Source organism: Crinia signifera, chromosome 2, assembly GCF_055691185.1.
Source record: "Crinia signifera chromosome 2, ASM5569118v1, whole genome shotgun sequence".
NCBI lineage: Eukaryota > Metazoa > Chordata > Amphibia > Anura > Myobatrachidae > Crinia > Crinia signifera.
This window is the reverse complement of record NC_139218.1, coordinates 141,479,334-141,504,582: the sequence shown is the minus strand read 5'-3', so window position 1 is coordinate 141,504,582 and position 25,249 is coordinate 141,479,334. Positions and strand designations below refer to the sequence as shown.

Sequence of the window (25,249 nt, the reverse complement as noted above, 5' to 3'; positions counted from 1 at the left end):
GAGCATCATGCTATCAACATTTGTTACATATAAGTTGTATTTATCCGATAGTTTATCTAGATATTCTATCTGGATAATACACAAAGCGTTCACACTGCTTCAATAGAAACCACTCAGGGCTAATCCATTCCTGGGGCGCAGACACACACACTTCCATTGCAAAGAATCCAGACAATAGGGACTACCCTCACAGCACATGTTTCTCAAAGTCACATCCGATTATCTAGATAATCTAGCCGGACAACACACTCCAAAAGCTTTCAGCCCCACACCCACACATGGACACACAGTGGACTCCCTGTAGGCCGGAGCCTGCAGCACACGTCCACACATTCTGCCCACACAGTCTCAGCATTCCACCATGCCCAAACCAGTACAATCACTACAGCTTATCCTTACACAAACCAATCTATACAATCTACCGACTGCTGCCTACTACATAGCCACTGTGAACCACGATACAATCCATGAACTACAGGCTAGCTAAATCATTCACACAGATCACCTTCAACTACAGACAGAAGCTTTCTTTGTCCAAACCATCGGTAAACATACGCTGGGCCTATGCACATGTGTTTATCTGAAGACAACTAAAAATGGAAGTTAACTACTTTTAAACTCTCTAGCATAATCTTAATAAATAACCGGGGTCCTAGTACACAATACAATCAAGTCCTACAAGTTTATACGTTACTCAAAGCCATGTGTCCAATCTTATCCAATCTTCTCCAGGACTGTTGCACTGCATCTTGTCTAGCTCAGGTTCCAAAAGCAACTAACTTAAAACTGTATTTTTACTCCTCAAGAAAACTTTCTAGGGGGAGGGGTTGATCCTATTGTCTTCCCCTGGTATCACTAGCTTTTGTTTACAGTATCTGATGACTGGCTCAGCTGCTTTCCAGAGAACCATTCATTCACCTCCTTTCATTAGCCTACAGACACGCCCCTCTGTTACTGTATTTTAAATCTTATGTGAACTTATGATTTGTAATAACATGTGTGTGCAATATCATATGGAATTCTAATAACTGTCATCTGACAGTTATTATAATTTCGCACATTTTGAGTCCAAACATGACATTATGTTATATCTAAAAATATCTAAATTAATATTCGATCTTTTCCTTACTTATGAGATATGAATAATATTTATCTCAGACTATATTAATTTAGTGGGCATGATTATAATTATGATTTATGGAAATTATATGCTGGGAGAAATTAGGTATTGACAACTGAAAAAAGCATGGGAGATAGTATAGAACACTGTGGGACACCACAAGACAACGGCACTGGTGGTGAAGAGTATACTCCCGATGAAACTCTGTGACCTGCCAGCGAGAAATGATTTGAACCAGCTAAGGACTGTGCCACCCAGGCCACAGAAATTCTTCAGGCGCTCAATTAGAATCCCATGGTCAATGGTGTCAAATGCTGCAGAGAGGTCCAGAAGGATTAGGATTGAACAGTCTCCTCTATCCCTTGCATTTAGAAGATCATTGAGCACACATACCAGAGCTGTTTCTGTGCTATGTCTTCTCCTGAATCCTGACTGGAATGGATCATAAATGTCACGGGTTGACAGGTGGGTCTCTAGTTGAGTTGCAACCACTTTCTCACTAACCTTTCCTACAAAAGGAAGATTTGATACTGGCCTGTAGTTGGTCATGCAGTCAGGGTCTAAATTAGATTTTTTAAGAAGTGGTCTGACTATTGCTTCCTTTAGTGGTTCGGGAAAAACGCCTGTCTGCAAAGAGCATTGAACTATTTTTGCAAATGCAGGGCCGATTATTTCCGTACACCCTAAAAGAAGCTTGGATGGGGCAGGGTCAAGATCACAAGAGGGACGCGACAGGCAGGTGTCTCAAACTGGCATGCTTGGTCTGTTGGAACTCCTTTGGTGTCACTGTGGGGATTCCAGCCTCGTAGAACTACCTCCGACCTGCGCCTTGCTTTGTCTCTGGCAACCACCTTTCGCTCCAGCCCACAAGATCAAATATATTTATGTGCATTTTAATATGCTTTTCTTTCATTTTAAAAGTGCATATATTATGTCCTTCAATATAGAACATTTTAAGGTGTACATGAGGCCTAAAATAACGATCTGGTATATGTATTTATTTGGCAATTTCTTTTCTATTGTCTATTCCTACTTTGATGTTAGGTATGAACACTCTGCTATGGAGAGACCTGCCAGATACAGATGAAACACATGAGGGCTTGTTGAGCTTGTATGAAGAAGAGCATGAGCTGTGTCTGAGATAGAGCTGGATTTCACTATAGGAGAATCTGTAGGAAGCACTAGTGAAAGGTTTGTTTTCCTACAGGCCCTGAAACCAGTCCTGGATTACATACAGAAAAACACCTTATGACTATCCTTGTGATGAAAACACCCCTTTCCCTGAAGGATATACAAATGCTAAGAGTGTTTGCCGAAATTGCTGATCCGTGTTACTGCTCTGTATTTACAGGACTGGCTACAAGTTACAGACCGTAAAATGTGGATGTCTGTACATCAGTGCAGAATATTTGTATACTCCTAGAAGGGACTGTGCACATGACCTACTACAAATTGTACTTCATTATTTAGCATAGTATATACTTGCCTAGCCTCCCAGAATGTCCAATAGGCTCTAGATCAGTGGCAGCCAACCCTCGCGAGCTACCAACAGTTCACATTTTCCAGACAACCTAGCTGCTGCACTTATTAATCACTGACACATTTTAAAAGATCCACAGATGGAGCTAATTAGCTCACTTGTGATTCTGTGAGGAGACCTGCAAAACATGCACTGTTGGTAGCTCTCGAGGACTAGGGTTGGCTACCCCAGCTCTAGATAATCCCCCTGAAAGGTGGGCAAGTATCACACTTTCCCCGGTGGCCCCTAGCAGCTTCCCCACACCACCCAATTACTCTGAACTGCGCTATTGTAGCCAGACCGACATCTATGCATTGCTTGATTTTTTTTTTCTGCCTACCATGTGGGAGCGGGCAGCCAAATAGGTAAGTGTGGCATAGTAAAAGTTGCAAGACAATAACCTTATTTAATGGTTATAATGCTTTTTAGACTTTTATTTTTGGACATTCGAAAAGTATGTCATAATCATTGCCTGATTAACAAATAGGTTGATTAGGCTGCAGCCTAGGGCGCCAGGACTGGTGGGTAAATTTCTTAAGGTGACTGCCAGATGGCTGTGCCAATGTAACTTACTTATGGTACCATTGCTTTATGTACATTGGGCATTATTCAGATCTGAGCTCAGTACAAATTTGTTCGGAAAATGGGCAAAACCATGTGCACTGCAGGTGGGGCAGATGTAACATGTATAGGGCGAGATGTATTAAAATACATATGTACTAACATATGCGGCTGGCATTGCGGTGCGGTGATGGAGGCCCCCTGTGATACCTGTACTGTGGTGTGCGGGGGGGTCTCCATCACCTTCCTGCCGCCTCCTGCTCCCCTCACGCCGGGGACAGCTAAGCAGGGGTCCAGGAGGACCCTTCAGGAAGGTAAGCCAGAGGGGGCGGGTTTGCGTCGGAGGCGGCGAAAAGAAGCCCATAGGCTTCCATAGGGTATCGCCACCCAAAGGTGGCGATACCCTACAATGCGGTATCGGTATGGCCGGGTTTTGATACATCGGAAAATGCGGTAAAACCAGGGTTTTACTGCATTTTCAGTTTAATACATCTCGCCCATAGAGAGAGTTAGATTTGTGTGAGTTATTTTGTTTCTGTGCAGGGTAAATACTGGCTGCTTTATTTTTACACTGCAATTTAGATTTCAGTTTCAGCACACCCCACCCAAATTTAACTCTCTCTGCACATGTTACATCTGTCCCACCTGCAGTGCATATGGTTTTGCCCATTTTGCAAACAAATTTGTACTGCAATCAGATCTGAATAAGATCCATTGTGCTACAGTGATGGCTCCTTTACACACCACAAGCATTAGATCTTACATGCCAGGTGTATAACCTTCATTCATACTGTCCATGTGCATGTAACAGTGAGTCCCTGAGTGCCATGTGTGTTTAGCAGCAATACAAGGGGAGCTATATGTGTATTAGCCTAGGGCACCTTGAACCTTTTAATCAGGCCATGGTTCTAATGTTTGTGCCTTCATAGGGCCATATTCGATGCGGCTGACGAGGGGATGAAACGGCGGGGATCACCGAAAACAAGCGATCCTCGCTGTTTAACCCCTGTGTCAGCTGCTCACCCTATTCGACATTCTGGGGAAATCAGCGAGGATTCCCCAAACAGCAAGGCTCACGGCTAATGCAGGGAGCCCGCTGCATTTTAGTCTCGCTGTTTTAGCGGCCGACCATGCCGTTTCCCCTTCGCTACAAAAACAATAGCGAGGGGGAAATGGCATGTGCAGGGGGGGTCAGTTGAATACTGACCATGGGAGCTGTCAGCACTGCTTGCTGTCACAGCTCGCAAAAATCATTGAATACACCCCATATAGTGAATGATGGATAATGCACTTAAGTATATTAAACTGAAGCAACCTGTTTTACATTTCAGAAGTCCGTATCCTATTCGCTTTTGTTGTTAGTCCCCGACATCAGCAATGATCACATAATACCTGTTTACGAAATTGTGTTTTATTGAAGTATGTCATTTTAATTATGAAATTATATATACACACACATTATGAAGTTTTTTTTTGTTTTATACCTTTCTGGTTTTGGTGATGTCTAGTTTAGCATATTTATGTGAACAATACATTTCATTTTTTTATCAAATCCACAGTGCAAATGTACCATGTCATCTTATCTGGGTATCTAGTCTCGACATTCATTTATGTCAACCTGGCCAACACTGACGTGTCAATATTTTTAGGATGTTGACATTTATAAATATAGACATTATAGTGTTGAATGTTGACCACATACCTGTTATACTGTATATCCAACAATTACAGAGATTTTTGTGCAAACCTTTTGCATCACATAAAGTGAAACCATACAGATGTGTCCACACACCTCTATCGTTATATTGAGACAAGTACTTCCACTGGCACACCACTGACTTTGCACCACGTCACTTTTTCTTTAAACATCTATCTTAATTTGTTACCTTTTATACCAATTCCTTTACTTCAGAGAGATGCCTGGCAGCCATTTCAATGGGATAGTACCCCTCTCCTTTAGTAGTTTAGACAGGACGTTTTCCAGGAAAGCCCACCTGCTGGAATGCATTCTCACTCCTCCCTTTCCTCTCTGTCTTCGCGTGTCTCCATTCAGCAGTTCCTGGAAAACACTAGAATGGGAGGGTATTTATAGGATGCCGTGAAGTCTCTATGAAGAAATGGAATTACTGTGAGTATAGATCGCTAATTTCTTCAACTCTCCTACATGGCAGCTCCTGCAGAACTTCACCTCTAAAGTGGGCAGCTATAATATTCAAACCATAATGGCTCGAAAAAGTTGAAGCTGGAGATTTCTTGACCCACAAAGTCACTATTGCCCTGGTGAAGTGTGCCATAATTACTTATGAGACACTTAGACCTTGTAATGGTGTATTATGTTGGAGCACAACATTTGTTCGTTTCTGTTAAGAGAACAAATAAGTGTTTTAAACTTCCTGAAGTCCTCTGACCAGATTCTCCAATCTTTTTCTTTCTTATCCTTAGGTTAAGGATAAATTGATGGCAATGTGATTTGTTAATTTAAATGAAAATATGATACTACTTTAGGTAAAAAGGTTGGGTTCATTTTCAACACCACTTTTATCCAGCATAATATACCTATTGTATATTATGCTGGTAGTTGCACAATGCTCCTCTGGGCACATTTTGGATGGTTAGGATATCTTTATGGGGCCCCTTGGGATCTCCTGGGCCCTAGGCAGGTGCCAAGGCTGCCTTGTGGGAAATCCCCCTCAGTTTCCACCCAGAATGCTTGCAGTTCACTTACTCTTCTTGCTGAAGTGATGCTACAAGGAATGCAACATTCCAAGTCCAGAATTTTTAAAGCAACATCCTGTAATGTTTCAATGGATGTATGCCAAATGAATTCAGGATCAAATTCAGGTTCCATGGGCCACAAATGACTTGATAGAAGAGCAGATTTTTTTAAATAGCTTGCTAAAATCTCTTAATTAACAGTTACGCTAACAATTTTCTGTCCAGAAGAGCCGCTATATTGCCCTTTAATTGTGCAAACTGCCAGTCTGGTTCACTCGCAAAGGCAAATTCCTTCTCAAATAGACAAAACCATGTGCACTGCAGGTGGGGCAGATGTAACATGTGCAGAGAGAGAGTTACATTTGGGTGAGTTATTTTGTTTCTGTGCAGGGAAACTACTGGCTTCTTTATTTTTACACTGCAACATAAATCTCACTTTGAAGTAAACACCTCACCCAAATATAATTCTCTTTGCACATGTTACACCAGCCTCCCCTGCAGTGCACATGGTTTTGTCCGTTTGAGAAGGAATTTGCCTTTGCAAGTGAACCAGAATAAGGGCCTTTGTATGAATTGCAATACCTGTGATATTCCAGATTGTCTAACATTATTAGTGGATCTTTTCCAAACAATACATCTTTTCCATACTTTATAATGTGCTTGTGAAGAACCTTCTTTACTTGCTTGCATAAGGATTTAGTTTACCTGATCAGACAAGCCTTTGTTTCATCATGCTCCAAATGGAGTTTCTCTAGATTTGTGTGTACGAATGATGCAGCAGATTGGGCTTGATTGGCATTGTCCATGGCTTTTGTATTGTTAAATTCATAGTTGTCACAAACCATGCTCTCTTTGGCCAAAAAAGAAGAATTGCTACAGCTTGGTTCTCCCTTTATCTTCTTTAGAACTTGGGCTATTAGGGGAAACTGTGCAAATACAAAAACCTATTTGGGACCTCCATTGTACAAAAAAGTTTGTCTGCAGCACTTGTTTTGGGAAGATAATATCTGGAGAAAAAAATTATCTTCCTTGTTCCAGTGAGTTGCTATTAGATCCACATCTGGTTTAGAACACCTGGATTAGTTTGGCAATCTCTCTTGCTAAGGAAATCTGCTACCACTTTTTATTTCCAAGGTACTTGGATTCCTCTTGACCTAGATCATAATCATTGCTATTTCCTGGATCATCATATGGCTGCTGGTACCTCTGATGAGTCACATGTCCCACCACATTTTCATTGTCTGACTCAGAGATATGTTTCTTGCAATTGATCTTGAAAATGGTATCTTTCCAGACTGCTCTTTTTACTGACCTTTTTGAAGATTACACCGTAGTTCTGCACAGTATTCTGGGATTGGGGCTCCTGCTATGCACACTGGGAGGGGGTTAGATACCAGAAAAACTGTATGTGCGTGCAATGTTCCTTGGACAAGATGCTCTGGTTACCAGGCGCCATACCTCAGATGACACTGCCACAGCCGTTTTGGCTCTGCGATACTGCTGCTCTGAAACCTGTCTTGCCACCAGCGACATTTGCTCCCAGAGACCACACTCTCCAAAATGCTGTGAGATAACTTCCACCCCAGAGTTCCTCCTACAAAACAGCGGTTGAACAAAAGTACATAGCTGGGTAAACAAAAGAGGCAATTCCTGTATAGCAAAAAGAAAAAAAATCTTACAATAGACTAAACTAATGGCGCCCATACACTAGGGCAATTCTCTTGCAGTTTGGTCCCTTTCTATGCAATTGCAGCGATAAATCGCATGAAAAGGGCCCAAATCGCTTCCGATTGACAGGTCTAAGGCAATGCGTGATCCAGTGCACATAACATCGGAGCCTTAAGATTGCATGGGCTGCAGGTAAGATCAGTCGCATCCCCAGCCAAGCCCGGCAGGCTTAACTGGGATTGCATATGATACACGTTATGCACGCATTTTGCACACCTTGTGCGGTTCAGCCACTGGGGTGGTTCCCGGGCATCGCAAAGGGGGATTGTGGGAAACTTCTCCTCTCTGAGAAGTCACCCCGAATATATGGCCACCATTACACTAGGAGCCAGTAGAAAAAAAAAACGTGGAATTGAAGAAGTGAGCATATATACCAGAAGGTGGGCAGTCTCTGGAATAGATTAGAGGATGGCCATCTCATTGTAATTGCTGTCATGTGGTTGCGAAGAAGAAAAAACTAACCCTAAGTATTTAGAGCCTAATTCGGTACTTATGTATTATCTGGACTCCCATGTTAAATGCACCCCATTTTTTCATACCCCTACTATCCAACTACGCATGGAGTTGATTTTATATAGTGTGGCAAGCACAGCGAGCCACCGTGCCCGAAGCGTGGCGAGCGCAGCGAGCCCCCCGAGGGAACGCGGTCTCATAAGAAAAACAGAAGTCCAGATATTACATAAGTACCCCTAATTCAGCTTAGCCCGTAGTTTTGCGGAAATCGCTATTTGGCAAATTACACACCACTGTGAACTCAAATTGCAGTAGCATCCCACAATAATGTGACTACAGTCTTTCAGACACTGGGAGGTGTCGTTGGGTGGGTGCAGGGTTTTCTTGGACCATTTTCAGGGTGGATCGAAGATACTGCGTGTCCTCACATGCAGCCACTGCAAGCCGGAAAATGACGGCCCTGTGCTGGGTGGCCCCCAGCATGCGAGGCAGCCGTTACAGGTTTGCTTTTTTTATCAAGCAGCAACTGAATCTGAATTAGGCTCTTGGCCGGCTACTCGCAAATTAAAACACAACATCCACAATCCGAGTAAAAATACAGAATAAATAAACTAATGGCTAACATTACTGTACGGATCTTTTTGCTTAATCTGAAAAAAAGATAGGAGTATGCAGACACCTATTACCCTGGATATACCCATACAGATATGTCTTCAAACATAATTGTCGTATTCATGCCAAACATCCCTTCTTGGAGCACCAGGACCCATGTGACTGAGACTTGCGCCAAGCATCTTCGGACCAGAAGTTGGTCCAGTATTAATAAAAGTCAAAAGAAGGGATTTACTCACCAGACTGGTAACAGCAGTGATGCAAACATAGACAGTTTAATATCGCATCATGAATCTGGTTGTTATGTAAGGATGCTAACATAAATTGCAAAGCATTCTCCTCTGTGTCTGGCTCCCGAGGCTATGATACAGGAAGCCTGAATGGATTGGCCCACCAGGAAGCTGCAATGATTTGCCTCTGGGCCAGGTCTGTCTTCTATCCGAGCCAATTCAAATATGCTAAAACTACAGATGGTGCTTTAGTGAAGTTGCTGTGTGCCTCCAACTATTTAAATAACTCAGCAGTAGCCAGGGCAATGAGAGAACATTATCACCTATATGAGATCATCCACCACCAGGTATGGGCAGCAGTGGCAGAGTGGAGAGGGATTTGAGGTGGACAGAAGATGATGCAGAGAGACGACTGCTCTGCTACTGGACTATTATAAGAAACTGAACTATAAGAAAACAAACTCTGCTCTGCACCTATTGATACCCATGGGTCAATGTAGTGCTGGTCATGCTGTCAGTGGATGCTGTTGGAAACTGGTGACTGGAGGTACTTCTGGTTCCAGATTGGAACATAGACTCCACCAAGCTGCAGAGCCTCTGTAGATGCATAGTCCATATTCTAATGAGGGGGTCCTGTAGGAATTCGGGCGATACACTTCAATTTCCGGGGCAGCAGGGGACTCAGGCAAAAAGTTGGAGCCTCCTGGTAAGGGTAGGCAAGTCTGACTTAATGGTGCCTATAGCCAGGGCCAGATTAACAATGGGCAGATAGAGCTGCAGCTTCAGGCCGCTACATGATAATAGGCCCATCATCATGACAGCAAGAGTTTGACCAGACGGAGACCACATGGTCAGCCATAAATCCTAAGTATTACAATTGCATTTCTACTTCACATATTTATACAATTTCTGTATATTTATATATTTATGGAGACATTGAGGCGTATAGTGTGTATGGGTTCTATATGACACTGGCCTCACCGCCTCCACTTCTCATAATAGGGCCTTGAAGATTTTCCACTTATTAGGCCCTTAATCCAGCACTGGCTATAGCTAAATAGTATATTCATCGCCTTTTAGACTAAAGTATATCTTCTGGATATGGTTTGTGTAGAATATATACTGTAACTCTTTGTATAATATTATTATATTGAACTTGCCATAATATATATACTTTATGGCACATAATATTGTATAAGTCGACAGATATAGTAGGGGGCTGGTTTGTTAAATTGGATCTAAATTTGTTAAATTGGATTAAAGATGATGTGAGAGTCACTGGACCACCATTTTATAAGGTTCCTTCTTGTAATTTCTGCCAGGACATCCCTGCATTAGGGGTCTTAAGAATAGGTATAAAATCAAGAGAAGTACATTTCAGACTGTCAAATATTTGTGTGATCAGGTTATGATTTTATTGCTCAAAGTGCAAGCAGAATGTCACAGGCTAGTTCTACAGTTCAAGTTACCCTACCCAGCTCTTTCTGTTTATGTGCCAGATTCTCTAAGCTTCAATAGCATACCTCCCAACATGACTCTCTCCAGGAGGGACACACTGCTCTGCTCCTGGACTTCCCTGGTAATGTGTGATTAACATCACCTGTGGTGAAACACCTTTCTTATTAGTTAACCTGTTCAAAAACAGGTGATGCAATCATACATTAAGAGAAAAGTCCAGCAGCAGAGTAGTTTGTCCCTCCTGGCATGGGTCATGTTGGGAGGTATGCAATAGTGATAAAATGGAGAGTGATAAACAGCCAGCCAATCAGCTCCTACCTGCCATGTCACAGATTGTATTTGAAAAATGTCAGACAGTAGCTGATTGGCTGGCTTTTTATCACTCTCCATTTTATCACTTTTGAAGCTTAGAGAATCTGACCCCATGACTTTACATCTGCCCCATATGTTGTTTGATGTGTTCCCGCCATACTTGCCTACCGGACCCTCTCCATGCGGGGGAAAATGCTGTGTTTCTGGACTTCCCTGGTAATGTATGATTGCCATAACCTGTGGGGAGCTAGGTAAAGGCCTTGATAAAGGAACCATTTGGGTTCAGAAACGCGTTGGTCGTGGAGAGAAGGTGGAGAATCTTTTGGACTCTGACTGGTTTGGACTGTGGGCTCCGGGGACGCCTGGGAATTCTATCTATGCTTATTTGTCTGCATTGTTTTTGTAGACCATTCCATCCGGTGAGAGGCTGATGTTTTACACCATTGTTTTATTGTGTTTATATGTCAAATAAACAAAGCGGTATCACACTATACCAGTTTTTAAAACTTTCTTGCATGTACACTTGATTGCAATTGGACATCCTTGATGACGATTCGGTGACGTTACCGCCCCTGCATGAGCGCCATTGTCTGCTTATTCAAAGCAGACCACTCTAAAGGGTACGAGTCTAAACGTCTCAGAAACATCATATAATTTTTATCTATAACTTGTGTCTACTTAAAACAATATTATACTATTGTGTGTCCCCCCCTCTGTTTTATTTTTTCGGTTAAACATCCTGAAAAAGGGGAGAAACTGTGGGGATCACTACGATCAGCGCCCAGGATTAAGTTGGTATTTTTTCTTTTACTGTACGTTTATTCTGTATGATAGGTGATTCATACGCTACCAACCAGATCCTTGGCTGCAGATAGCGCAATTAACCTCAGAGAATCCTTTTGTTTTTAGCTAGGTAAAGGCGTTTCACCACAGGTGATGGCAATCCTACATTACCAGGGAAGTCCAGGAACAGAGAATTTTCTCCCTCATGGAGAGGGTCAGGTAGGCAAGTATGGTTCTCACTGTGCTGCTGCCAGTGGGTTCCATGGAGTCCTACATCAACATTATTTTTTACACCTTTGAAATTGATTCATGACTTTATCTACTCCAGTGCAAGATTACATCACCGTATCATGGGGAACACTTAGCTGCAATGAATGAAAAACTAATTCCATGTGGATGTGTAGAAGCTTCAGTGTTGTGTGTGATGTCAGTGACAAACTGAAGAATGACTCAACTAAGTGAGTGGGGAAAAGTTTGGGAGCTGTAGTATTGTGTGATGTCAGTGTCCCCACCTGTTAGCTGCAACAATCAATTTTAAATCAATCAAAAAAAAAAAAAAGGTTGTAATATGTGAGCATGAAAAAACAAAATAATATTTTCTTTGCAAGTATTAGGGTAAGGTGCACTCTAGATGCAGCTTCTGGATGCTGGACATCATGGGTGCTTAGTTAGCAATAACTAATGGCAATGTTGTATCAATAACTCACTGCTGAACACTGCACCATTACTGTAATGCTCACAAATGGGCAAAACCATGTTGCACTGCAGGTGGGGCAGATTTAACATGCAGAGAGAGTTAGATTTGGGTGGGCTATGTTCAAAAAGAAATCTACATTGCAGTGTAAACATGAAGCTGTCTCCTAAACCAGTGGTTCCCAACCTGGGGTACAATGTAGACGAGTTGGGGGTACCTGAAAATAAAATTGGTAAAGACGGAAGAAAAGGAAGAAGTCTCCAGATGGCGTAAGACGTCTCCAATTACCGTGGAGCTGAACCATGTCGCCTTATTTCTGGATCCGTTTGCAGCGTCATCAGCGTCTCCTTGTGCTTTTGCCCAAACAGCAATCCACGGGGAGCTACCCGTGCTGTCCTAAGACATCAGTGTCCATCTGCCCCATGCTGAAATGGGTGGAGGAAGCAGCAGCATTAATCCTACAGGCATTAGCGGGAACCCCAGAGACAGTACACAGCCAGTGGTCACACACAGCTGAACTCGATTCCTGTCCGCACACTATTGCTCCTCTAAGCAAACCACCCACTTCCACTCCACTCGTAATTACTGTGGATATTTAAATTTGAGTGGAGGGAGTACTTATAAATGAAAATCCTATTCGAGGGGTAGTGGAGAGAAAAAAGGCTGTCCTACACTGACTGCACAAATCCTATGGGTGGAGCTTGTCGCATACGCACAGCATCTATTCATGCACCCACAGCGGCAAAAACGGGGGGCATGGCCTTGCGAATGCGTCCCAATATTTTGAGCATCCCTCTTTGTCCCTCCTTAAAGTTGGGAGGTATGGTAGCACCGCTCATTTTTGTAGCACACCCCCGTAGTAGCACCGCTCATTTTTGGTGCACACCCCCGTGTACGCCCATATTTACGCCCATTTTCCCTCATTATTTCGGCCGCTCCCCTCATCACGCCCCTATGCCGCCCCCAATGCCCGTACACTCGCGTACAGGTTTTTTCGCACGTAGAGACCCGTCCGTAAGCGTTGTGGAGTGTTCGCGCCTGCGCATTAGCGAATGTACGCATGTGCAGATCATTAAAAACCCCGGGACGTACGCGTACGGCCCGGCCGCACCAACCAGAATAAGGCCCTTGGTAACTATATGTTACTTTTAAATGTAATTACATTGATGTTTTTGTTTTAAATTGTTTATTGCATGCATGCAAGATATTATATTATTTATGTTATTTATTAATTAAATTGTAAGTTTTGTGTAAATAAGGCGCCTACTGGTTTCTTTTTCTATTTTTGTCTCTTGCTGAGGGCGCTATCCCTCTACCAGAAGGCAGCTATTTGCACACAGCACACAAACACTTGTCCCTAGCGCTCAAACCCTGCTGCTCTTCTTCTGAGCTGTCATGGTGACTAAACCCCTCCACCTTCCCACCAGGAAGTTAACCAATTTTGGTGGGCAGCCATTAAATACGAGGAGTAGCCTTGATTAGCAGTGCAAACATTCTCTATTTTTTTTCTGTAAAAGACAAAGCAAAACAAAAACACTTTTCGAGGCTGCAGATCAGGCTATCGGATAACTGAGACATTGGTTCCCTGACCCCTAAATCTGGCTCCACTGGCTGTGCTATAGATCCTGTATGTAACAGTATTGTAAAAGGAAAGGGACATCCGCGGAGAGCCCCTACACAGAGGCGTAATTCTGGGAGGCAATGGAGTCATCTGCCACTGGGCTCCTGCTCCCAAGGGTGCACTTCTCCTCCCCTGTAAGTTTGAATCAGGGGTACTTGTGTAGTTTCACGGCGCCAGCCAGCGTGCTACTTCCGGGTTCTACGCTTGGCACAAACTATCTAAAATAAAGTAACTTAACTCCATGACAACATGGATAGTCCATACCCCCACTATCCATGTTGGCATGGAGTTGATTTTTTATAGCATGGTGAGCCCGCAGCGTGGGCGAGTGAAGCGAGCCCCGCAAGGGGACTCAGACACACAGCGCCATGCTGGCGCCGTGAAACTACACAAGTACCAATCAGTTAATTGAAAGACGTAAAATATTGCTTCTGTGGCTGATTCCCCATCCTAGCAGGACCATAGTTGTCACACTCTTTATTTACAGTGAAACATAATATACATAATATGCCAAAATACATACATATATTTATATAAGGTGCTGTGTGTGGGTGGGGACACACACCAATATTTATCTTGCCTTCGGGCAACTTAGACGAACTTACGCCACTGCCTCTCCATGTACCCTAGCAGCAGGGGTCTCCTAGACACAGGCATATACATGGAGAGCGAGTACCAAGCATGAAGGGAGATGCCACAATGCATCCCTTCACTGTCAGCTCCAGTAAAATAAAATCCTAACAATGGGGGGGGGGCACATGCCTTGGTGCCCCCTTAGCTGAATCCGCCTGTGCATACATATAAGACACCATACAGCTCATAAGGCACAGATGTACCGCAAACTTCTTAACCTTTGTCTTTTTGAAATCCAAAAATGTAAAAGAGGTGACATTGCCCAAAGCAGCCACTCAGATTAATTTCTCTTTTTCATTGTAGAAAATGATAGAATCTTATTCGTTGCTATGGGCAACATCACTACTTTTCATTTTTAGAAGTGAAAGATGCACAAAACACCAACAACACATCACTAGTGTGTTCTTCTTTTATATATTATTCCTCACTGCGGTTGTCCTATATACCATAATACATTTCCGTTACCTGTATTCCACAATACATTTCCGTTACCTGGATGCCACAATACATTTCCGTTACCACGATTCCATCACGTGCATTGTGTTACTTCTTTCTCTGTCTGTTATCATTTTTTTTTTTAAATATTAACTTTATCATCTATGACACTGCCATCTGCTGGCCGAGAGTGAAACTACATCTCTTTCTCACACATGCACAAACACAGAAGGTAGCAGACTAGCTTTCGAAGCGTTTGCTTTAAGCGGTCTTACTAGTGTATAAGTATGTAAAATGTTAATAGATTGGCAGAGGACAATTTGAAGAAGACCATATCTACCAAAAATGTATAAGGCATATTGGGTACGTCGTGTCTGGAATTTGTTTTTCGTAAGGAGACCAGCAGCAACATGTTGCCAATTGCCGTAACCACCAGAGGAGAGACAAACAAGGCCTGGCGGTGCTGACCACGGCCCTGATTGCACCACCCACTGCACCCCTTTGTCTACCCAAGTATAGTTATATGGTGCGGTAGCAGCAGGTTTGGGGCTTGCAGTTCATTTTCTCCTGGATCCACCCCTGCTGCCCACTGCAAGGTAACGCTCACTTTGGGTATGGCTATACAAAGCGCCTATTGGCTGCTCAGTATAGCTTTAACCAATGGGCATTGGTAGCTTGTGGCATAAGTGCATATCAGAAGATGGTGTCTGTACTTGACACTTTCACCACCAACACACCCAGAGCCCTAAATATACATATACACACATAGCCACATATATACCTATATACACTAGAGATGAGCGGATTGGAATCCGAACCACTCCGAACACAGCTGGACCGATGACCCGCGAGCCTTGCTCGCGAGTTTCCGGCTTTGTTTGGAAACCTGGGCACTATTTCACAGTCACGCTTCCTGCTGCACACAGCTCTGCTGTTCGCAGCGGTGGTGGGCTTCTGGGGCGTTGTGCATTGGGGCGTTTACTTTAACTGAACTTGTACTAAGTTGTCATAGTGTGCAGAGGGGTGTTGTGCAGACTGCAGACGGGTGCTGTGCAGTGCAGAGTCAGACAGAGGGGTGTTGTGTGCAGTGCATGTAGAGTCAGACTGCAGAGGGGTTTGGCACTTTTTCAAGGCAAAAAAAAAAGACACTAAAATGCGTTGGTGTAATTATATTGGCTATAATTGGAGCTACCATAACTACTGCATTGGACCTACTGGTGAGCACAATACCTGGTTTTTTAGGGGGGAGTCCATCTCTCCCAGTAAGGTTTCCCATTGTATGAATTCCATCTGTGGTTCTTGCTCCATAGTCATTTGTATTTCTTTGTATATTTTATACTTTTATCATTAAATTCATTTTTTTTTACTACTGGAGCCTATTCCATTATTACGGTTCGAAGAAAACCAAATATACCTTGATGTGAGGATTCCCCATATGTGAAAGTAAGCCTTCATGTGAGCATCCTAACACACTTGTCTTCTAGAAAAGATACCTTTATATGTGTTATAAGCACCCACTCTAAGTAAGCTTCATGTAAGCTTCTATGATATGAATAAGCACTGAAGGTGAAACTGTAGAAGTGACAAAACATGGCCCCATATCTTATAGGGGACACTATACACCATATACTACTGTCAGAAGAAGCAGAACAAGTTCAGTGTGTGATTGTTCTGTTTCCACGTTCCACGCAGTGTTATCCAAGGGCCGTCAATAAAAAAGAAATACAATATAAAACAATACATTTTGCTGTTCTTTATCTTTTTTTCTGTACACTGCACCCCAATAGCATACACCACAAGTTGCGTGTGTGATTGTTCTGCCAGTGTTATCCAAGGCCCGTCCATAAAAAAGAAATACAATATAAAAAATACATTTTGCTGTGTACTGCACCCCAATAGTACTAACAGGGTAATGTGACGTTAAGTATACACCACAAGTTGTATGTGTGATTGTTTGACCTTCACACAGCTGTTAGATTACTGAGCATTTAAAACAAATTTCTCTTTTTTATTCAGTCTTTGTGTGTGTAATTGCACCCATTTTTGTTCTGCGTCCAAACAGCGTTATACAAGCTGCGCATTAAAAACAAATTAAAAAAATTAATTTTTCTCATCTTTCTTCATTCTTTGTGTGTAAAGCATCCATAGTATACAGTATACTGTCAGAAGGTCAGAAGGTGGGTGTGTGATTGTTCTGCGTCCAAGCAGCTTTATACAAGCTGCGCATTAAAAACAAATTACATTTTAAAAATCATAATCAATTTTTCTCGTCTTTCTTCATTCTTTGTGTGTAGTGCAGCACCCATAGTATACACCAGGGGTGGGGAACCTTTTTTGTGCCAAGGGCCGTTTGTATGGGGAAAAAATCCTTCGGGGGCCGTATGTAAAAATTTCTCTTACAAATTGTCCTGCTGCAGCCATCCCATGCTCCGGCGGCTGCCACAGAATAGGACTGACAGTCTCCGGCTGCTGTTGATTAAGAGGAATCTCAAGAGAACTACCGACCTCTCGTGAGAATTCCCCTGTACTTGACTCCCGGCAAAGCCACCGGGCTGGTATATACTGTCAGAAGGTGGGTGTGTGATTGTTCGGCCTCCAAGAAGCGTTGAACAAGCTGTGCATTAAAAACAAATTAAATTTAAAAAATCCTAATCAATTTTTCTCATCTTTCTTCATTCTTTGTGTGCACTGCACCCATAGTATATCGTTGTGTGGCTTAGCATAGTTATCCAGCTACCTTGGTGCAACCTTTTTCCCTAAAAACAATGGTACTTGTGAGTTATCCGGGCTGCCGATTTTTTGATTGTATGCCTTAAGTTAAGGCATACAATCAGATGCGATGCGATATCGCATCGCATCGCATGCGACCATCGGATGCGATGACCCGATTTTTCCATAGGAATCAATGTTAAAATGGAATTCAATGGGAAAAAGGGGTCCTTTTCATACCCCTACTATCCAAGTGGGCATGGAGTTGGATATAAACCTGTGGCGAGCGTAGCGAGCCACCGAGCCCGAAGCGTGGCGAGCGAACGGTATTCTGTGTCCCCTCGCGGGGCTCGCTACGCTCGCCACGCTTCGGGCTCGGTGGCTCGCTACGCTCGCCACAGGTTTATATCCAACTCCATGCCCACTTGGATAGTAGGGGTATGAAAAGGACCCCTTTTTCCCATTGAATTCCATGTTAAAATGGACTCAGTCCATTTTAACATTGATTCCTATGGAAAAATCGGGTCATCGCATCGCATCCGATGGTCGCATGCGATGCGATGCGATGTGCCCGATCCGACCCGATTTAGAAATCGGCAGCCCGGATAACTCACAAGTACCAAAACAATATTGTGAGGTGTAAAGTGGTCAAAATTGTCTGGAAAGGGCTGGAAATTAATGTTATTGAGGTTAATAATACTCTAGAGACAAAAAAAAAATATCGAAAATTACATGATTTGGGCGTTTATTTTTATTTTTTTACCATTTTTCCCCAAAAATTCCAAATCCAAAGCTTTTCACCACCGCTCTCCAAATCCAAATCTCGGCGACGAATCCAAGTCTTCGGCCCCGCCGCTCATCCCTAATGATTATACAATACATAAATTATACACAGTATTGCACCCGTTATACACAGTTAAGTTTCCAATGATTACATTTTAGTTATTTTTTTGACAAAAAATGTATATAATATGTATGATTGTTAGAAATTTTCGTCTGACATCGTATTAGTTTCTTATATACAAAAAATATATAGGTCAATATTAAATTATAATCTGCTGTAATATTGGGGGTTATTCTAGTACACTCTTTCTGACAAAATCCTTCTTAGCTGGACAAAACCATGTGCACTGCAGGGGGGCAGATGGAAAATGTGCAGAGAGAATTAGATTTAGGTGAGTTATTTTGTTTCTGTGCAGGGTAAATACTAGCTGCTTTATTTTTACACTGCAATAAAGATCTCACTTTGAAGTAAAACCCCACCCAAATCTAATTCTCTCTGCACAAGTAACATCTGCCCCACCTGCAGTGCACATGGTTTTGTCCATTTAAGAAGGATTTTGTCAGAAAGAGTGAACTAGAATAAGGCCCATTGCCACAGTTGTAAGCATAATTATTACGTATTGTAAGTAGTCAGTGTGCTGCTGTCAGTGGGAGCACAGCTGGTATAATCAACGAAGGCACTACTGCAATATATTGCTAACACTAGTATTGTCACTATTGTAGTCAGTGAGTAGTATTTTCTTTACACTGTAATTATAAAGATGGAAAAACAGGTTATGAGTGGGTAATATTATTTCTGAGACTTCATCAGTCAAATATTTTAAAATGACTACGTAGAAAATTGGACTTTTTTTTATTGATTAATATGTATAGTATTTATATCCTAAGTGAGGTGACTATTTATGGACATTCTATTGGCCAGGAGTAGAAAATAATCCTGAATGTAAATAATGGGTATTAAATGGGAGTATGGTGAGTATTTATATAATAACTAGTAAGCCCATTCGATGCAAATACTTGTAATTGCCTCAAAGTCGCCCAGTGTGTATGGGCCTTTAGTATGAGGACACGGACACCGCTCACTTCCACTAAAGTTGTAAGTACTGTGGATATTAAAATAAATTGAGAGGAGGGGGTAATAGTCTAATCAAGGGGTACGGAATAGAAAAAAGGTTGGGAACTGCTGCTCTACTGTATCACTTTTCAATGCTTAGTACATCTGGCTCTCGATCTGGGTGATCATTACCAGTAAACAGTATGTTATTTCACTGACAGTCTGCCTTAAACCCTTTTTATTAAAAATCCTGAGCTCTTCGCAGGTGAAAAGTCCCCACTAAGCTCCTGCTTGAAATAAAACACTAAGGCTTGATGCAAAAAGAAGGACATAAATCAGAATGGGTGCATGTGGTTGTGAAGGGACAAAAGGAGTAGGGATTAACTGCACATCAGCCAGCCCTTACAGAAGCGTATCTACATGGGGTTCCTGGTAATGCAGCCTCAATATTCATACAGCAGTGTCTCTATATCCGATGACATGAAGGTCAGACCAGAACATTTACTAATCAGCTGTTATCTACCTGAACTGAATAGCAAAAACCATTTGTTCTTTATACTATTAATTTATTTCTATATAGAAATACATGAGATATATATATATATATATTATATATATATTGCAAAAGAAATAGAACAATGCGCTGAACACATGCAGAAAAGTCCAGAAATGAGACCTTAAAATGTCCAACACCAATCGTCCAATCCTTCTTTAGGACAGTCTTAGTAAAGCACTTAGGATATTAGTCCCAGCAGCTCCGTCTCCTATAGGGTAAATACACCAGTATCCAGCAGGTAGAAGATTTCTAGAAAGATAGAGACGTGCGCTTGATAGTGCGTGAATTCCGTTTTAAAAGGTTTATTAGAATAAATGACATAAAACATAGGAATGGGTAAACGTACCGACGGTGGCGGTTCTTAATCACCGCGGTCATACAGCATGCAAGCGGTGCAAGCACATGAAGGCTGGAGCCGGTTACCTCCGTTCCCGGACGAACAGCGACACAGCAAGTGGTGGTGTTCTCCTGCACTAGGCCACGCCCCTACGCGTTTCGTATCAACTTCGTCAGAGGGCTGGCCTAGCGCTGGCTCACCGCCTCCTTATACCCACTCAAATCAGAGTTAAATGAGCTCACGTATGTTTAGACCCTTTGGTTGCTCGAACCATTATTATACAATTCATATATTACCGTGCTGAGCATAAAATAAACAATCATTCTAAGTGTACTTCATTAATTTTAAGAGTACTGGTTACGTACATAATTTCATAAAAATTTAATAAAATTCAAGAATAAAAAATTCTGGTATAAAAATTAGTAAAAAAAAAAGAGAACAGGATATACAGAAACCCCAATAGACAGAATATATACAGATACATACTCCGTACATACACAGAGTTCATAGATACAGAGATCATGATGGTACTCAATACAGTTGAGAGCATACACATGAAGAGATGTTTCAAATCAGAAATGGGGCAATTTCTAAGCCTTCATTGAGACCGGCCGGGCTCAATGCATTTAGAGCATATATCCAATATGACTCTCGTTTGAGAAGCAGCTTGTCTTTATTGCCACCTCTTATATCTAACTTGATTTGTTCTAAAGCCATAAATTGCATCCCCTTCGGATCACTGTTATGGCATCTTTCAAAGTGGCGGGGCACACTATGATTGGACACTTTATTTTTAATATTACGATAGTGTTCTAGTATTCTGATCTTAAGAACACGTTTAGTTTGTCCAACATATTTTTTCCCGCATGGACAAATCAAAAGATAGACTGTGTAGACAGAGTTACAGTTTAAAAAGCTGTCGACACTCCGCTCCTTGCCACTTCTGTCTATAATGGATTTTGTGCCTTTCATTCCAAACTGGCACATCTTACACCTGCCACAGGTATAAAAACCTTTAAGTGGCATAGCTGAAGATGAAAGCTGCGGTAAACTGGTTGCAGTATTTTCCATAGATAAGAGGCTAGGAGGCTGGTTGGTTGCGGCATTTTCAATGGATAAGAGACTAGGGGACAATTTGGTTCGCAGTGTTTTAGCTCTTCTAAACACTAATTCTGGGCGGTTCCCCAGGGCTTTACCTAAAATAGGGGTGTCCTGTCCGGGGGGTCCCTGTGATAGCAATCACCAGGGACATGGGGGAGGGGAGATTACAGCCTCCCCGGGTGGTCCGGACCGTACGGTTTTTGCTACATGCCCGGACTATACAGGGAGGCTTTATTCTACCCCTCCTCCTCTACCTGGTGACAGGCAGCCCCCCCCTGACAGGACAACCCCGGGGTTTTTTTCCTGGTCCGGTTTTCACCCATACCAATTTCCCTCTTCCAACTGCAGATTACAGAACTCTTGTAAACACAATCACACGCTACCCTGCCGATCTCCTTACCCCATAATCATGCGTGAGTAGTGAGCCGCTCATACTTTAGCTCTGGACTGTGGGCAAGGATATGCAAATTGGAAGAATTCCGAAAATTACATGTTTGCAAGCAGGACAGTACCTCCAGCCAGGGCCGGATTTAGGGGTCAGGCCGCCCCTAGGCACCAAATTTTTAGCCGCCCCCTGGCCCCGGAGGGAGAGAGAGGACCCTTTTGGGTTTTTAAAATAGGAGGGAGATCAAGAGGGAAAGAGAGTTACCACTTCGACTTCCACTGTTCCAGAACAACGCACTCCTCCTTCGCAGCAGCAACCGGCAGGCAGAGAGAGGGCTGAGACACCCGGGAGGCGGCAATAGCAGCGGTGGCGGACAGCGGTAGCCCAGACACCGTGCTCCTCCTCTGCAGCAGCAGTCATCGGCGGGCAGGGAGAGGGCTGAAATATCCGGGCGGCAGCGGCGGCTAAAGCGGGCACCGACAGTCCGGACTCCGCGCTCTTCCTCCGCAGCAGCAGCCATAGGTGGGCAGGGAAACGGCTGAGATATCCGGGTGGCGGCAGCAGCGGCGACGGCAATAGCGGTGGTGGCGGGAGCTAGGAGCCGGGTAACACACCCTAACAGGGCTGAGGGAGGGCGCTGCAGCCCATAGTGCACCCAGGCGGACACTCAGTGAGCTCTGCATATCCCGGAGTTCCCGGCAGCACTGAGACCCCAGGAGCAAGCAGCACTGCAGCCCGCTGACGCCGAGGTGCGGGATGCTGCTGCTGTGGGATGACAGCTGACAGGTGGGATGCTGCTTCTGTGGGATGATAGGCCGTGCAGCGCTCCGTGCACCTGCACAGCTCACCCCCCATAAAACCAACCCTGCTGGCTGCCACCCTTAAAATGTGCCGCCCCTAGGCCCGTGCCTCACGGGCCTAGTGGCAAATCCGGCCCTGCCTCCAGCTCCTAACTTTACTGCCTGCACTGCTGCTGCACTCCTCTCCTCTCCAGGGACTATTTGCCACAGTAATGCCCATGTAGGTCAAGCCCCAGCTAACTGTCAGGCTGGCCCCGTGTACACATTCCTGGCAGCGCTCACCTGTCCTGGGGTCCTGGCTTTGGTTGGGGGAAGTCCAGGAGAGCAGTGGGGCGGCCTGTGGTGGTGAGTGCAGACTGCCGAGTGCCGAGCAGCCCATGCAGACCGAGCCGCAGCAGGACAGTGAGCCACAGCTCTTCCCTGGGAGCCCCGCCGTCCTGCCCGATCCTCCAGACGCCGAGCGCCAGGTGAGGTAGCGATTGCACCCTTCACCCCCTCCTCTACTTGTATTCATGCCGCGTAGCCTGTCCGTCCCCTCCTGTGCCTTGATGACAGTCAGGAACATGCTTTCTGCTTATATGAAAGCACGGCCCTGTAACACTGAGGTGGCACCACTGTGCCCAATCAAATTTGCCTCAGTGACAGGGGTGTGCTTTCATATAGGCAGAAATCACATCCCTGTCACCGAGGCACTGCTATAGGTGCCGCCTATGCACCTTTTTTTAATGGGCTTTTGCAGCCCGGCGCTCGGCTCCGCCCACCTCCTGCCCCCTGTATCTGCTACTTTACTTAAGACAGCAGGAGGCACCGCTCTTGGTGCCTCCTAAACCAAATGAAAAAGAAAATGTAGTAATAATAAATACAATTATATAAAGCATATATGTATGACACAAACTATGTGTCATAAGTATTTTTTTTATTATATTAATCATTGATGACAGGGGAGGCACTGCGTCCCCTGCCTCCCCTGACTGCACGTCCCTGCCTTGGAGGAGCCCTCACGGGGAATCAGGGTGCCAACAGGTCCCTTTATACCATAAATCCTGTAAGGATTTATGTCTCCTGATGTGGTGTGCAAATGTTTGTAATGCAATGTCCTGCAACAGTGGTATTGTCCTGGAGGGGGAAAAAGAGAGTGCTGCAAGTGGCGGCGTCCCGCTCCTTGCCTCTTACCCCGATCCTGTAGTTAGTCTGGCGCCGTGCTGTGTCCTTATTCCTTTGGTGGATCAGGGCAGCGGCTCTGGTGTGTCCTCGGAGTTCGTCCCAGCCGGGACTCCCTCCAGGATGTGTGCGGCAGTGCAAGCGGTGGGAGGTGGAGCGGTGGGCTGGAGGATGTATTTTCCCCCGCTTGCAGTGTGCCCGGCTCCACTGACCCGGCGTCCGGACCTTCACTTCTGGGTAGCGGTGATCGCGATGTGCCGCTGATCCCGGAATGACATAACGGGGGGTCAGTGCGCTCACTCAGCGAGGAGGAGACTGTGCCTTTCCGTGGTGGGTTGTGGAATGGCTGGTGACCAACGCATTTCGGCCTTGCGGCCTTTCTCAAAGATATTGCTCATAGGACCTAATTCAATATGGATTGCTAATCAGAGAATTCACAGTGAACTGCGAGGCGAAAGCCACCACCCAGTCTGAAAGGAAACATGCCCTGTGCAAAATTGCGAATAGATCACTAACCGTCATCCATTTTCAAGTCCTGAAACATTGAAGAGACTGCCGTCTGTACACCTTGCACTCTATCACACTGATGCAGTCCCTCACCCTGCGGCCTGTGCTCTATCACACTGACATACCTCCCAACATGACATGGGAGGGACACAATGCTCTGCTCCTGGAGTTTCTTTTTAATGTATGATTACCCTCATCTGTGTTTAACAGGTAAATTGCTAAGAAAGGTGCTTCAACACAGGTGATGGCAGTATGGATGGTGTAATGGTTAGCATTACTGCCTCACAGCACTGAGGTCATGGGTTCGATTCCCACTTTGGCTCTAACTGTGCAGAGTTTGTATATTCTCCCCGTACTTGCGTGGGTTTCCTCTGGGTACTCTGGTTTTCCTTCCATAATCCAAAAATATACTGGTAGGCTAATTGGCTCCCAACAAATTAACCCTAAAATGTCTGTCTGTGCGTGTACATGTGGTAGGGATTATAGATTGTACGTTACACTGGGGCAGGGACTGATATGAATGTTCAAATATTCTCTGTAAAGTGCTGCGGAATATGTATGCGCTATATAAGAAACTGTTAAGAAATTAAAGTAATTATACAGAGCATGTGTCCCTCCTGGAGAGGGTCATGTTGGGAGGTATGCACTGACAAACTCACCCTACGGCCTGCATTCTATAACACTGACGCACTCCCTCACCATGTGGCCTGCACTCTATCACACTGATGAGCTCCTTCACCCTGCAGCCTAGGCTTTATCACTTTGACACAGTACCTCACCCTGCGGCCTGGGCTCTATCATACTGATATTCTTCTGAAACCCTCCCCGTGCATCTGAATCTCCTGACTAACCCTTACTCCCCTCAGGCTAACCCCACACATACACACATAATTATATGTAAAAAAATAAATAAATTATATATATATATATATATATATATATATATATAGATAGATACACATCCACTCACTCTTACCGTTGA

At 43.9% G+C, this 25,249-nt stretch overlaps 1 protein-coding gene and 1 long non-coding RNA gene across 5 annotated transcripts in view; one reads left to right on the top strand and one right to left on the bottom strand.

Annotated features, from left to right (window-relative positions):
* FAM72A (family with sequence similarity 72 member A) overlaps positions 1-25,249 on the top strand; it is a 75,893-nt gene that overhangs the window by 39,327 nt on the left and 11,317 nt on the right. For 3 of the 4 annotated variants that reach the window (XM_083173035.1, XM_083173037.1, XM_083173038.1), the window contains exon 5: positions 2,165-2,554. In XM_083173035.1, coding sequence (XP_083029161.1) covers positions 2,165-2,265 — 101 coding nt within the window. In that variant the 3' untranslated portion in view covers positions 2,266-2,554. Of the gene's footprint in view, positions 1-2,164; positions 2,555-25,249 lie in introns of those variants that run through there. The other variant, XM_083173036.1, reaches the window with a different exon arrangement.
* LOC146060126 (uncharacterized) overlaps positions 18,358-25,249 on the bottom strand; it is a 49,732-nt gene continuing 42,840 nt past the window's right edge. The window contains exons 3-4 of the long non-coding RNA XR_014470373.1: positions 20,097-20,225; positions 18,358-18,445 (exon numbers count right to left, since the gene is read on the bottom strand). This is a non-coding gene — a long non-coding RNA (uncharacterized LOC146060126). The remainder of the gene's footprint in view (positions 18,446-20,096; positions 20,226-25,249) is intronic.